The sequence below is a fragment of the Pleurodeles waltl genome, chromosome 7, assembly GCF_031143425.1.
Source record: "Pleurodeles waltl isolate 20211129_DDA chromosome 7, aPleWal1.hap1.20221129, whole genome shotgun sequence".
Taxonomy (NCBI): Eukaryota; Metazoa; Chordata; class Amphibia; order Caudata; family Salamandridae; genus Pleurodeles; species Pleurodeles waltl.
The window spans coordinates 505,129,863-505,144,637 of NC_090446.1; the positions used below are offsets into that span (position 1 = coordinate 505,129,863).

The 14,775-nt window shown below is 44.8% G+C and overlaps 1 protein-coding gene across 9 annotated transcripts in view; it reads right to left on the minus strand.

The window, feature by feature from the left end:
* BCKDK (branched chain keto acid dehydrogenase kinase) overlaps positions 1–14,775 on the minus strand; it is a 247,806-nt gene that overhangs the window by 82,407 nt on the left and 150,624 nt on the right. For all 9 annotated transcript variants that reach the window (XM_069244198.1, XM_069244201.1, XM_069244202.1 and 6 more), the window contains 3 exons: positions 9,735–9,782; positions 6,782–6,901; positions 5,969–6,067 (listed from right to left, as the gene is read on the minus strand). In XM_069244198.1, the coding sequence (XP_069100299.1) occupies positions 5,969–6,067; positions 6,782–6,901; positions 9,735–9,782 (267 nt within the window). The remainder of the gene's footprint in view (positions 1–5,968; positions 6,068–6,781; positions 6,902–9,734; positions 9,783–14,775) is intronic.

Here is a 14,775-nt window from a genome sequence, read left to right on the forward strand (position 1 = left end):
CTTTGGTAAAAATGTAGGATTAGTCCTTAGGACGACCTTATTCTTGTGTAGTTGTATAAAAGGTTCTTGTATTGTAAACGCCTGAATCTCGCTTACTCTTCTTAGGGAAGTAATGGCGATGAGGAATGCAACCTTCCAGGTTAGGAACTGTATTTCGCAGGAGTGCATGGGTTCAAAAGGTGGACCCATAAGTCTAGTTAGGACAACATTTAGGTTCCATGAAGGAACAGGTGGTGTTCTTGGTGGAATAATTCTTTTGAGGCCCTCCATGAATGCTTTAATGACTGGTATCCTATAAAGGGAAGTTGAATAGGTAGTCTGCAGGTATGCAGATATTGCTGCAAGGTGTATTTTAATGGAAGAGAAAGCTAGGTTAGATTTTTGTAAGTGAAGCAAGTAACCCACTACATCTTTTGGAGTTGCGTGTAATGGTTGGATTTGATTAATATGGCAGTAGCAAACAAACCTCTTCCATTTACTTGCATAGCAGTGCCTGGTGGATGGCCTTCTGGCTTGCTTTATGACTTCCATACACTCTTGTGTAAGTTGTAAGTGTCCGAATTCTAGGATTTCAGGAGCCAGATTGCTAGATTCAGCGATGCTGGATCTGGGTGCCTGATCTGTTGGTTGTGTTGAGTTAACAGATCCGGTCTGTTGGGCAGTTTGATGTGTGGTACTACTGATAGGTCTAACAGCGTTGTGTACCAGGGTTGCCTTGCCCAAGTTGGTGCTATTAATATGAGTTTGAGTTTGTTTTGACTGAGTTTGTTTACCAGATAAGGAAGGAGAGGGAGAGGAGGAAAAGCGTAGGCAAATATCCCTGACCAGTTCATCCATAGGGCATTACCCTGGGACTGCCTGTGTGGGTATCTGGATGCGAAGTTTTGGCATTTTGCGTTCTCTTTTGTCGCAAATAAGTCTATCTGAGGTGTTCCCCAGATCTTGAAGTAAGTGTTCAGAGTTTGGGGGTGAATTTCCCATTCGTGGACCTGTTGGTGATCTCGAGAGAGATTGTCTGCGAGTTGATTCTGAATCCCTGGGATAAACTGTGCTATTAGGCGAATTTGGTTGTGAATTGCCCAATGCCATATCTTTTGTGCCAACCGGCTCAACTGCGTTGAGTGTGTCCCCCCTTGCTTGTTTAGATAATACATTGTTGTCATGTTGTCTGTTTTGACGAGAATGTATTTGTGAACTATTATTGGTTGGAAAGCCTTTAGTGCTTGAAAAACTGCTAGCAGTTCTAGGTGATTTATATGCAGTTTTGTTTGATGTACGTTCCATTGTCCTTGTATGCGGTGTTGATCGAGGTGTGCTCCCCACCCTGTCATGGAAGCATCTGTTGTTATTACGTATTGTGGCACTGGGTCTTGGAAAGGCCGCCCTTTGTTTAAATTTATATTGTCCCACCATAGAAGCAAGAGGTAAGTTTGGCGGTCTATTAACACCAGATCTAGAAGGTGACCCTGTGCTTGTGACCATTGTGATGCTAGGCACTGTTGTAAGGGCCTCATGTGCAGTCTTGCGTTCGGGACAATGGCTATGCATGAAGACATCATGCCTAGGAGTTGTAATATCATCTTTGCTTGTATCTTTTGTGTTGGATACATGCGTTGTATGTTGTTGTTGAAGTTTTGAATTCTTTGTGGACTTGGAGTGGCTATTCCTTTTGTTGTGTTTATTATGGCTCCTAGGTACTGTTGTACTTTGCACGGCAGGATGTTTGATTTTGCGAAGTTGACGGTGAACCCCAGTTTGTAGAGGGTTTGTATGATTTGATTTGTGTGGTGTGAGCACTTTGATAACAAATGGGTCTTGATTAGCCAGTCGTCTAGATACGGGAATACATGTATTTGCTGCCTTCTGATGTGTGCAGCGACTACTGCTAGACATTTTGTAAAGACTCTTGGTGCTGTTGTTAAACCGAAAGGCAATACTTTGAATTGGTAATGTATTCCTTTGAATACAAACCTTAGGTATTTCCTGTGCGATGGATGTATTGGTATATGGAAATATGCGTCTTTGAGGTCTAAGGTTGTCATGTAGTCGTGTAGTTTGAGCAATGGTAGCACTTCTTGTAGTGTGACCATGTGAAAGTGGTCTGATTTGATGTATGTGTTTACTATCCTGAGGTCTAGGATTGGTCTTAGCGTCTTGTCCTTCTTTGGTATTAAGAAGTACAGTGAATAAACTCCTGTGTTTATTTGTGTGTTTGGTACTAATTCGATTGCATTCTTTTGCAATAGTGCTTGAACTTCTGTCTCCAGGAGCTCGGAATGATGTTGTGATAAATTTTGTGCTCTTGGTGGTATGTTTGGAGGGAATTGTAGAAATTCTATGCAATAACCATGTTGGATAATTGCTAGAACCCAAGTGTCTGTAGTGATTTCCTGCCATGCTTTGTAATAATGACCTATTCTTCCCCCCACTGGTGTTGTGTGGAGGGGATGAGTGACATGTGAGTCACTGCTTAGTTGCAGGGGTTTTGGGGCTTTGAAATTTTCCCCTATTCCTAGGGAATTGCCCTCCTCTGTACTGTCCCTGGTAACTGGACGGTGTTGCCTGTGAGGTGCTGGCTTGTGTGGCCTGACCCCGAAACCCCCCTCTAAAGGGTGTCTTGCGGAAGGTGCTGTAGTTTCCTCTGCTCTGCGGGGAGTAGAGTGCGCCCATTGCTTTAGCAGTGTCCGTGTCCTTTTTAAGTTTTTCTATCGCTGTGTCCACTTCTGGACCGAACAGTTCTTTTTCATTGAAAGGCATATTGAGAACTGCCTGCTGTATCTCTGGTTTAAACCCAGACGTTCGTAGCCATGCATGCCTTCTGATAATCACGGATGTATTAATTGTCCTTGCAGCTGTGTCTGCTGCGTCCATGGAGGAGCGTATCTGTTTGAAATGTTTTGACCTTCCTCAACCACTTGCTTTGCCCTTTTTTGTAGGTCTTTGGGTAGATGTTCAATGAGGTGTTGCATCTCATCCCAATGGGCTCTGTCATAGCGCGCAAGTAGTGCTTGAGAGTTGGCGATGCGCCACTGGTTTGCAGCCTGTGCTGCGACTCTCTTTCCAGCTGCATCGAATTTGCGGCTTTCCTTATCCGGGGGTGGGGCATCCCCAGATGTGTGGGAGTTGGCCCTTTTCCTAGCTGCTCCTACACCGACGGAATCTGGTGGCAGCTGTGCAGTGATGAAAACAGGGTCTGTAGGGGGCGCCTTATACTTTTTTTCCACTCTTGGTGTGATTGCCCTACTTTTGACCGGCTCCTTAAAAATTTCTTTTGCGTGCCGGAGCATACCAGGGAGCATAGGCAGGCTTTGGTAGGAGCTGTGGGTGGAGGAGAGGGTGTTGAATAAAAAGTCATCCTCGACCTGTTCTGAGTGGAGGCTTACATTGTGAAATTGTGCTGCTCTAGCCACCACTTGAGAATACGCAGTGCTGTCTTCTGGTGGAGATGGCTTCGTAGGGTATGCCTCCGGGCTGTTATCTGACACTGGGGCGTCGTATAAGTCCCATGCGTCCTGATCCTGGTCACCCTGGCTCATGGTGGTGTGAGCTGGGGGATGTGATGGAGTTTGTGCTGGTGAGACGTGAATTACAGGTGGAGGAGAGGGTGGTGGAGTAACCTTTTTCACCACCTTTGTTTGTGGTGTTTGTTCAGTTTGGAACTCCAGTCTTCTCTTTCTTCTAATAGGGGGAAGGGTGCTTATTTTCCCTGTTCCCTCCTGTATGAAGATACGCTTTTGCGTATGGTCTACATCGGTAGATTGCAGCTCTTCCTCGAACCTATGCTTTCGCATTTGGGAGGTTAGTGAATGCTCCTCTGTATAAGAGCCTGAAACTGGGTCGGTTGCAGGTTGTTTTGGCACCGAAACCCTGTCTGCATCTTTTTTCGGCTCCGAGCTGACTTTTCTTTTTTTCGGGGCCGAAACCTCTCGGCGTCGATCTTCGTCGGTGCCGCTGTCTCGGCGTCGAGCCGTGTCTACACCGCTATCTCGGTGTCGATGCTTGTCTCCAGCACTTTCTCGGTCCCGAGAAGGCTGCGTACCGGTGTCTCGACCGGAGTCGGACTGTCTCGGCACTGTTTGGGCCTTTTTCGGTGCCGACGGTCGGTCACCGAATTTATGGGTCGAGCCATGGCCTGGTGGCAGTGGCGTCCCCTGGGCCTTGTCAATCTTCTTATGTGTTGTTTTCGACGTCTTACTCACGGTTTGTGGGTCATCGAATTCCTCGGAGTCCGATTCGTGGATCGAGAAGGTACCTTCCTCTTCTTGTTCCTCGAACTCTCGGTGGGCTGTCGGCGCGGACGCCATTTGAAGTCTTCTGGCTCGACGGTCTCGGAGTGTTTTTCGGGACCGGAACGCACGACAGGCCTCGCAGGTGTCTTCACTGTGCTCAGGTGACAGGCACAGGTTACAGACCAAGTGTTGGTCTGTATAGGGGTACTTGTTGTGGCATTTGGGACAGAAACGGAACGGGGTCCGTTCCATCGGCGTTCTTCAGCACGCGGTCGGGCCGACCAGGCCCCGACGGGGGATCGAAAAACTACCCCGAAGGGCACCGGAGCTCTTCGATCTTCGATGCGGTGTTGAATCTAACTACGCCGATCCCGAACGCAACAATACCGACGAAAATCTTCAGAATTTAGCTATCTTTCCGTTCCGAAACTCGGAGCGACAGGAACACGTCCGAACCCGATGGCGGAAAAAAAAACAATCGAGGATAGAGTCGACGCCCATGCGCAATGGACACAAAAGGAGGAGTCACTCGGTCCCGTGACTCGAAAGACTTCTTCGAAGAAAAACAACTTGTAACACTCCGGCCCAACACCAGATGGCGAGCTATTGCAAAACATGCGTATCTACAGCGACAGATGCCATCGAACACATGTTTTTTATGGCTTCTTATGAAATGTGTACTGTGAATTCTACCTTATTATGGATGGCGTAAATGTTTTGATTAACTACTATGTACTTTAATTAATAAAGAAAGAATAATAGTTGGTGCTCTGTCTGTGATAAACCAGTCATACTCTGATGGTCACCCTTAACAAAGTGATGTAAAGCAGACTGAGGCCTGATTCACAAAGCTTTTTTCCTATAATTGTCTTATTATCCCACCGTGTAACAGCAGCTTACTCCAAACGTTCTAATTACTGTAAATCTGGCTGGAAATTAGCTGAATACAAACTCTAATACTTACAATCTCACAAATGAGTTAAGAATACCAGTGAGAACAGAGGTGTCTTGATCAACAAACTCTGTTGCAAGTCTTATGTCTCATTGTTGTCCCATGTTACACAGTGATACTTTTCTATTGAAATCTTGAAAAGTTTAAGGCCATAACCAAACAACAATATATGAGCTTATGGCAACCCTACTTGGAAAAAAGGCTATCTACTGAATGCAGTTGATCAAAGTCGCTGACACATAATATCTGTACTCATCTGGGAAGAGTTAAACAATCAGACAAAACACATTCAAGCAGCTTCGTCTCTGGGACTGCCATCTTTTCCCCCACATCCAAATGATTCTTCTGATAGATTAGGTCTCAGAATGGAAACATGCATTCCTCCGGGAAATTAGGTGACTGCAGCCTCAGTTAAAAAAACATCACTCAACAAACACATCTGAATGCAAAAACTAGCTAAACTGTGTTAACAGATAATCATACATCATCAGAAAAATTAAATTCAGGTGGTTTAGTTAAAGTAAGAAATTTTGAGTTACATTAAAGAGACAACACTCCGCTGTAGTGATGAGAACTTAAAAAAAAGTTGGAAAATAATTTTACTGAGATCCTTCCAGGGTCAAGAGAAACATATTTAAGAAATATGAGTACCCAAGCGCTCCTTTCCTTAGAAAAATTGAATGCTGAAAAGGGTGTAAAATAAATAAGAATAAAGCCACGTCTGCAGCAGTTTGTAAGATAACAAAAAGAAAGCTCCATCGAAGCCTACCAATGCGTCATAGCGTACCTTATCTTCGTGCAAGGACAAATGATGTGATGCCAACATCCGGATTCCCAGCCTGGAGGTCAAGGTCTTATCCAAGAAGTAACGGATTACCTTCTCATCCTAAAAAACAGAACAGTCATACATCTGAGTGTGTAAGGAATATGTGCAGTGATTATAGTGGCTTTGAAGGGAGCACTCACAGCCAATGTTATGGATGTTCAGGAGCTCTCTGGGTCATTCTCCAAAGTGGATAAGTAACTTTTGTGATCAGGTGAACTTGATGCACAGTAAGCACTGCCTATAAGTGAGGATTGTGTGACGGATCTCCAGAAGTCAGGGGGGTGAGCAGCAAGGTGAGCAAGGAGCTTGCATGGTCCGCATGGGCAGTTTGTGATCTCTCAGTCAAGTAAGCTGGGAAGAGCAGAGGACCTATTGCACACAGGGAAGGTAGATGTGAAAATAAATCTTGGGGTGTCATGAGCTAAATATCCAGGGACCTCTTGTGTTTTCATGGATGGTTGGGCAGAAAAACATTACAGTCAGAGAAGCTGAGTAGGCGGTGAGTCTTTGCAGTTAGTGGGTGCTGTGCATATGGGAGCTTAAGATTACATTCATCATTCAACAATGGATGGTGACTTTCAAAAGACTAACAGAATGATGTGGCTGAGGCACACACCTTCAATGGCCAGTTGATCAAGATATCCCCAAAGGGTAGTCCTGAAAGAGCTGTTTCAAAGTGAATTCTATTAATGCTTCTCGGCTGGACTTTCCTTGAAAATGTATTTGCAGGCCCAGTTGCATGTACCTCTTTGCATCTTTCATAGGACCGACTACCTGTATGTGCTTGCGGCTCTCTCTAAGCCCCTCTGCTAGCAGCGTCACAACATCCTTATGGTCGTCCATGAGATCCCGCACAAGCTTGCAGTATTGCCCTTCCGTCTCGTGGTCTGTGATCTGAAACAAAAACAAAAAAAACACAGAGTAACTGACAGTCAAGCCATTAGATATGGAACAAGAGCTTTTCCTCAGCAAGGTGAGTGTTCCTGAAGGTGTTTGGGATGGAAGAGGGGGGGAGGGTGGGGGGTGTCTTTCCCTTCAACCTCAGCTGGGCAGAACACAGAAAATAACATTTATGCCAATCACATTAAACAGTAAGAGAGGAGAGAAATTGTTTTGTGTTCTGTGTGAAAATAAATGGACTACGGAGTTTTGATTTATTCAGAAAAACTACAATACAAAACAAGCAATCTCTTCTAACAGGCAGTCTCCCCATATTCCTCTGCTCTGTCGCACACACACTATGAAGGTTGCTTGGATTGTCCTTATAAAAGCAAAAAGCATTTTGACCTACTTTTATTACTATTTTTGTAATGAAAGTGTAAATTAACAATCCTCTTTCAGAACCATGCTGCACTTGAGCCTGTTGAGATCACACTTTGCCATAGTGCACGCTTCTCACTAGTATACTGATATTTTTAAAGTGATTGAACTCAGGATTTCTGACAATTGATGCAAGGTCTGGAAAATTAAAAATAACTTCAGAAGATAAACGAGAGAAACCAAAACCCAACAGAACAGGGGCTCTGAAAGATCAGCAGGGTCAGGGCAGAGCTCTTCACATACCTATAAACAGACTTCATTATGATGAAGCAACACAGGGGCGCACTAAATGGTAAACCCACAGAAATAGCATAACATTCAGATAAGAGAAAAACAAAAATGAATGTGAAGTAAGAAACGTAATAAGACAAATAGAGTAAATGAGAAAATAAACATCAATTTTACATAAATTGTATAGGAGGTGCAGTTAAACACTGGCGGAGCAAAAGTGGATTTCCCTGGATTTGCAATAAGCATTGGCAAAGTCAGCTGTCTTGCTTTTGGGGCATATTAGCTTTGTAAATGGTTCTAGCCAAGAAAAAAATGCCTGTGACACGACAGGCCACGTCATTTTGAAGGCGCAAGCACCATGCACGTGCTCGCCTAAAAAGTGACAATCCCTTTTTGTTTTCTTTTTCTTTGCTTATCTGAGTTAGATCGGTACACAAAAAAGGGGAAAAGGTAATGCAGATGGGGGAAGGAGGAAACACAGAGGGTAGGGAAGTGGTTAGAATCACAAAGGAAAGTAACTCAGAGGGTGCTGTGGGAAGGAAAACACACGACGTGGACACAGATGATACAAGTAGGAGAAAGGAACTCAGAGGGGGGAGATGAGAGAAATGAACACAGAGGGAGCAGGTGGGGGAAATGAACACTGATGGCATGGGTGGGGGAAAAGAATATGGAGAGTGAGGAACATAGGGTTGCAAAATGACAAGAGCACAACGTAACGCTTGGGGGAGAAACACAGGCGAAAAATCAATGCAAGGAGAGATAAGAGCAAGGGCATCACGGAGGTGGACAGGAGACACACAGTCAGCAAAGCAGCAACACACAGCCCTGGGGAGAAAGTTGGAAAATATGCACTAAGGATGCCTAAAGAAAAAGAAAAAATAGCACCTGAATAGGGAGCAGTGTAAGGAGACAGGTGAAGTATCCATGCTTAATGGGAAAGACTAATACAAGTAGAAAAAGGAAAGCCAACACACCCTAACTAATTAGAAGCAGCAAATGGGAGAGGGACAATGAAGCCAATCAATAGTAGGCAATGTGCGGGGTTTTTTGTTTTTCATGCAACAGGCATAACATGTGCTCTCTAGTAGGCAAGACCTAAAAAGTGGAGAAGTGGCGCAGTTAGAGTTGAAAGAGTAAAAAGTCAGCAAAGGCAATATAGCACATTTTGAGGAGTGACCAGAGGTACATGGTAGTACAGATGCAGTAAAGGGGGGGGGGGGGGGGGGGGGGGGGAAATCTGAGGGTCCAGTGAGAGGTGGATGCTGGCAAAAAAACAAACAGAAAAAAGAGCATTTCTAAAAAATGAGAATTTTATTTTAACATATTCAAATTCTGATGTATTTATTCAAAATATACTTCCCAAAACAGTTTTTTTCAATGTCACAATTTTTATGTATCCTTTCAAATACTTTGCTTTTCTCATATTGCATCCTACGTTTTCACCCAGATCAGAGGTCACATTAAGTGGAGAAGTAGTACACACACCTGAAAAAAACTGTAGCACTGGGCTTCTTGCATCTGGGAGGGGGAGGGGAGTAGCACAACTTGTGAGATGAGAAGAGTAACGGGGTAACATTTAATCTAGTACATGGATGGGGAATGGCCACACGCAAACACACAAGCATGAGAGAGAAAGGTTATTCACTGACCACTGAGAGGGGTAGAAATTAGCACTCACATGCAAGGGTTAGGAGGCCAATTAGAGAACATCACATCTGAGGGAGAAAGAGCCACATGGAGAGGATTCACACTGCTAAAGTAAAAATGTCACACTGCACTGCTCGAACGGAGGTGAGGAATCGAATTTGGCACACCACAAGCATGCTGAGGTCTCTTGGGGGTGGGGTAGGTTAGATAGGTTATTTTTGGAACTTGAGGGGAAGAGAGGAGGTGAAGACCTCTCAAGTTAGAGGAAAAAAATCCAAAGGGGGAGATCACTTGCATAAGGATTTAAAAAAAAACAAAAAAAACTTTCACACCAGGGAATGGTGCAGGAGTACTGTGAGGTGAGAAGGACCAATGATGTAGGATCAAGAGTAGAATGGAACAAATCTAAAAAGCAACAGCAGATCCCTTCCAAGGGGCGGTTGGTAAGGGCTAAAAGAGGCACTCAGAACTGAAGTTGCTTGTTAAGTAGGAGCTGCTCACACACACATGCTTAACAGATACTCACCGGAGGGTACTCACTCAGCTTCTGAAAAGCCCGGATATACAACTCATGCTGTTGGGAGAGATTAGAGAAAAGCAAAGTTAAGACTTAAGAAAGAAAAATGTTACTTACCCAGTATACATCTCTTTGTGGCATGCAGTGCTATAGATTAACTTGCTTTGTATAAGTCTGGCATTTATTGTTGCGTACGGAGTGTTACAAGTTGTTTTTGTTCGAAGAATCTTTTCGAGTCACGAGATCGAGCAACTCCTTCTCTTGGTGATACTGCGCATGGGCATCGAGTCCTTTGTTAGATTGTTTTCCCGCAGGCGGGTGAGGTAAGGAGTATATATAGAGAGTAAGAAAAATATGTCCATGCAGTGTATTACATAGATACAATATTTATATAAGAAGGCCACTACATGACCAAAGGCTCCCGGGTAGGAGGGAGGTGCATGTGAATCTAAAGCACTATACGCCACGAACAGATGTCTACTGGGTAAGTAACATTTTCAGTTCAATGGAATGTGTGGCTGTAGATAAACGTGCTTTGCATAGACTGTATAGCAGTCCCCTCCAAGTAAGCGGTGGGTAGCCTGTTGGAGTTGCTCGAAAAAATGTCCTGAGCACCACGTTGCCATCATTAGCTAGTTGTCGTGCTAAAACATCTACACAATAGTGTTTAGTAAACGTATGTGCTGTAGACCAAGTAGAAGCCTTAGAAACGTCTGCTATTGCTATGTTACCTAACAAAGCCATAGAAGCACACTTTTTTCTAGTGGAATGTGCTCTGGGAGTAATAGGTAACTGCCCCATGGCTTTAAGATAGCAAGTCCGAATACACTTGACTATCCACCTGGCTATGCATTTTGTGAAATTGGATTGCCTTTATATGGCAATGGTAATGCTTCAAAAAGCTGTTTAGATTTCCTAAACTTCTTAGTCCCATCAATGTAATACATAAGGGCCCCTTTTTACATCTTGTGTGTGGAGAGCTCTATATGCAACTAAGTCTAGCTGTGGGAAAAAGACCGGTAACTCAATTGATTGATTAATGTGAAATGGTTAAACTACTTTTGGAAGAAACTTGGGGTTTGCCCTAAGAAGTACCTTATCTGTGTGTAAATAAAGAAATATGATGTTTATTTTGGATGTAAGCAGCTATAACACCAAATGAAGCCTAATAGATGAGTATGGTACGTTTGCCTTTTGTAAATGTAGCAGATAATGTCTTGAACTGAGGCTTTGAGTGGGTCAATATATTTAGGTTTGACAGTAGCAGATAAAGCGTTTCCAGTTTGCAGCGTAACACCGTCTAAGTTGTAGGTTTACGTGCCTCTCTATGAATTTCCATACATTCTGAGGGGAGATTCAAATAACCAAACTCTTACTTCAGAGGCCATATTGCAAGGTTTAGTGTTTTGGGGTCTGAATGTCTGATTTGACCTTGATTTTGAGTGAGAAGGTCCAGCTGGTTGGGGAGTTTCTCATGAGGAGGTACAGACAGATGCAACAGTGTTGTGAACCAGGGCTGACATGCCCATGTGGGAGCTACAAGCATCATGGTGAGTAATGTTAAACTGTAAAACTGTGCGATTGTATAGCGCACTACTCACCCGTTAGGGTCTCAAGGTGCTGTACGCATACCGCTGTGGAACCCCTCCTGGCTTTTCCCTGTGGGGCACCCACTCCTGGGCACCCCCAGGGTGCAGCCAGGCATCCAAGCGCTGTGAGGACCATTGTGGAGATTAAGCAAGCTGTTGCCCAGAGTTACAGAGTGGGACCCATTAATTAGATGAGGCACCGAGGCGAGAATTATCCAGTCCAAGGGATTTGAGTCCAAGACCCGCTGAGGCGGGAATTGAACCCTGGTCCCGGGGCCAGATTTCTGCATCAGGGTCTGCCGCTCTAACCATTGTGCCACACTTCTCCACAATGTTTGTCTCATTTTGCGAACTAGAGATGGAATGAGTGGTAGAGGTGGAAAAGCGTTAGCAAATATTCTTGACCAATTCATCCACAGAGCATTGCCCTTGGACTGAGGGTGTGGGTATCTGGACGCAAGGTTTTGGCATTTTGAATTTTCTGCCGTGGTGAAGAGGTCTATTTGTGGTGTTCTCCACCTTTGAAAGTACTGGCGAAATACTTATGGGTGAAGTTCCCATTTGTGGACTTGTTCCTGTATCCTGCTGAGGAGGTCTGCAAACTGGTTGTCCATAACTGGAAGATACTCTGCCAGTAAGTGAATGTGGTGGTGAATTACCCATTTCCAAATTGTCTGAGCAAGAAGGGACAATTGAGAAGAACATGTCCCCCGTTTCTGAAGATAATACATGGCTGTCATGTTGTCAGTATGGACTAGAACCACTTTGTGGGAGAATTGTGATAGAAAGGCTTTGAGTGCTAGAAAGACTGCCTGTAGCTCCAAGTACTTGATGTGAGAAGTTTCTTGAATGGGATACGATATACCTTGTATCGTGAGGTGGTTGAGATGAGCTCCCCAACCTGTCTGCAATGCATCTGTAGTCAGAGTGACTTGAGGCACAGGGTCCTGAAAGGCCGCCCCTTGGTAAGGTTGGTGGGATTCCACCATTGCAGGGAGCAGTGAGTCTGGCAGTCCAACAACACTAGATCTTGGAGGTGAACTTGTGACTGAGACCACCGACGGGATAGACACTGCTGTAAGGGATGCAATGTGTACTTTGGCATGGGGAACTATGGCAATGCAGGACACCATCATCCCTAGTAACTGCATCTCTATCCTCACTGTAAGAGTGGTTTTCTTGTAGTTAGGAAAGAAAAGTTCGAAAACTTGACTTCAAAATGGGCTTGGATATGCCAACGCTGACTGAGCAGTGACAACTGCCCCCAGAAAGGGCTGTATGTAAAGGTTGGAGGTGGGATTTGAGAAAATTGAGTGTGAATCCCAAAGTGTAGAGAAGGTCTACTGTGCGCCAAGTGTGACACGGACATTGTTGGATACTATTGGCTTTTATGATCCAGTCGTCCATGTAGAGGAAGACATGGATGTGTTGTCTTCTGAGGTAAGTCGCAACTACAGCTAGACATTTTGTGAAGACCCTGGGGGCGGTCGTCACCCCGAATCGTAAAACCTTGAATTGATGTTTCCCCAAAACGACAAATCTGAGGTATTTGCAGTGTGCTGGATGAATGGGAATGTGAAAGTATGCGTCCTTCAGATCTAAAGCTGTCATGAAGTCACCTTGCTGTAATAGGAATGACATCTTGAAGCCTGAACATCTGAGCCAAGAATGCCTTCTGATAATAATACTAGTATTAATACTACATGCTGCGGTATCAGCTGCATCAGTGGCACACCTAATCGAGTTGTTTGAAATAATTTGGCCCTCAGAAAATATTTCCTGTCCCCTTTTGCGATGTTCCTCTGGGAGTTACTGGAAAAGATCCTCTATTTCATCCCAGTGGGCCCTGTTCTAACGTGCCAAGACTGCCTGCGAATTGGCGATATGCCAACGATTGGCAGCATGTGTTGCCACTCTTTTCCTTGCTGCATCTCCTTATCAGGGGAGGTGCATCTCCCGTTGAATGGCTGTTAGCACATTTCCATGCTGTAGACTATAGAGTCAGGAGGTATTTGTGACCAAATAAATATAGGGTCTCTAGGTGCTGATATATATATATATATATATATATATATGGTTTTCTTTCAAAAATCGACCCTTGGGGTAACAACTCTTGACCTAACAGATTCTTTAAAAATGTCTGTGGCACGTCTAAGCATACCTAGTAACAGAGGCAAAAACTGACTATTTATGGGTGATAGTCAGTGTATTGAAGAGAAAATCCTCTTCAATAGGGTCAGTGTGCAGTTGTGCAGTTGTACGTTGTGATATGCAGCTGCCCATGTTATGACCTGCTGATATGAAGTTGCATCTTCGGAAGGTGAAGAGTGTGCAGGGTATAAATCAGGGTAATTTGGCAACATGGGATCTGGATCATATGAATCGCATGGGTCAATATCTTGTGGAATGTTCACGAAGTCCTCTCCCTGAGGTGGGGGTGAACCTTGTGGAGAAAATTGTGGCTCAACAATAGGTGGAGGAGATTGGGGAGGTTTTGGAGGAGCAGGAGGAAGCACAGGAGAGTGTGGCGGAGAAGGCTGGGGTTGAACTGGCACCTTGTCCATGGAGACCTTTTTAGGTGGAGGAGCAGTGTCCAAGGACTCTTGAAAAGTAAGTTTCCTCTTGATTGGGACAGGGGGGGGGGAAAGCAATTATTCTTCATGTTCCCTTTTGGATATGGAGCTGGCGCTGACGAGCGTCCATTAATTTGAGGATTGGCTCCACTGGTGAAGTTGCTTTAGAGGAATGACTGGAGCCTCTGGAATACAGAATCTTCAGTTCCCAAGTTATGGGAGCGGAAACCTTGTGTCAACCCCAAGCTGTTAGCTCCGAAGTGGATGTGGAAGGCTTCCTACTCTGGAGTCAAAACGCTCGGTTCGAAGGGTCAACTCAATCCCGAGGCTGTATGAGATGCTGCTGAGCCAGAGGTCGATGCCGAAGACTGCTTAGCTTTGGCTATTTTTGGTGCTGAGCCAAAAGGCGGGGCATCCAAGGGAAACTTTCAGATCCGACCATGGCCTGAAGGCAGTGGTGGACCGAAGACCTGTTTGTGGGGCTTCTTTAGAGTCTTTGTATGGGAGGTTGGGGCTAATGTACGCATGGGTTACACTGAGGTGAGAAGCGGACATTCGATGTCAGATTGAGCGTCCGACTCCGAATCATTTATGAAGAAGGCTTTCTCCTGTTCGATCTCCTCCTGCGCATGCTCTTCCGTGAAAATATCACGAGTGTCATACGGTGTTTTGACGCCATCTCCAATCAGTGAGTTCTTCGGTCCTGGATTCTCTTTTTGGATTGAAAAGTTCGACAGGCGCTGCAGGTTTCTTCTTTATGGTCTGGGACAAGCACAAGTTACACACCAGGTGTTGGTCGGTGTGTGGGAATTTTGAATGGCATCGAGGGCAAAACCAAAATGGAGTCCGCTCCATCAACCCTGCATATCCCGACAAGATGGGCGTTAA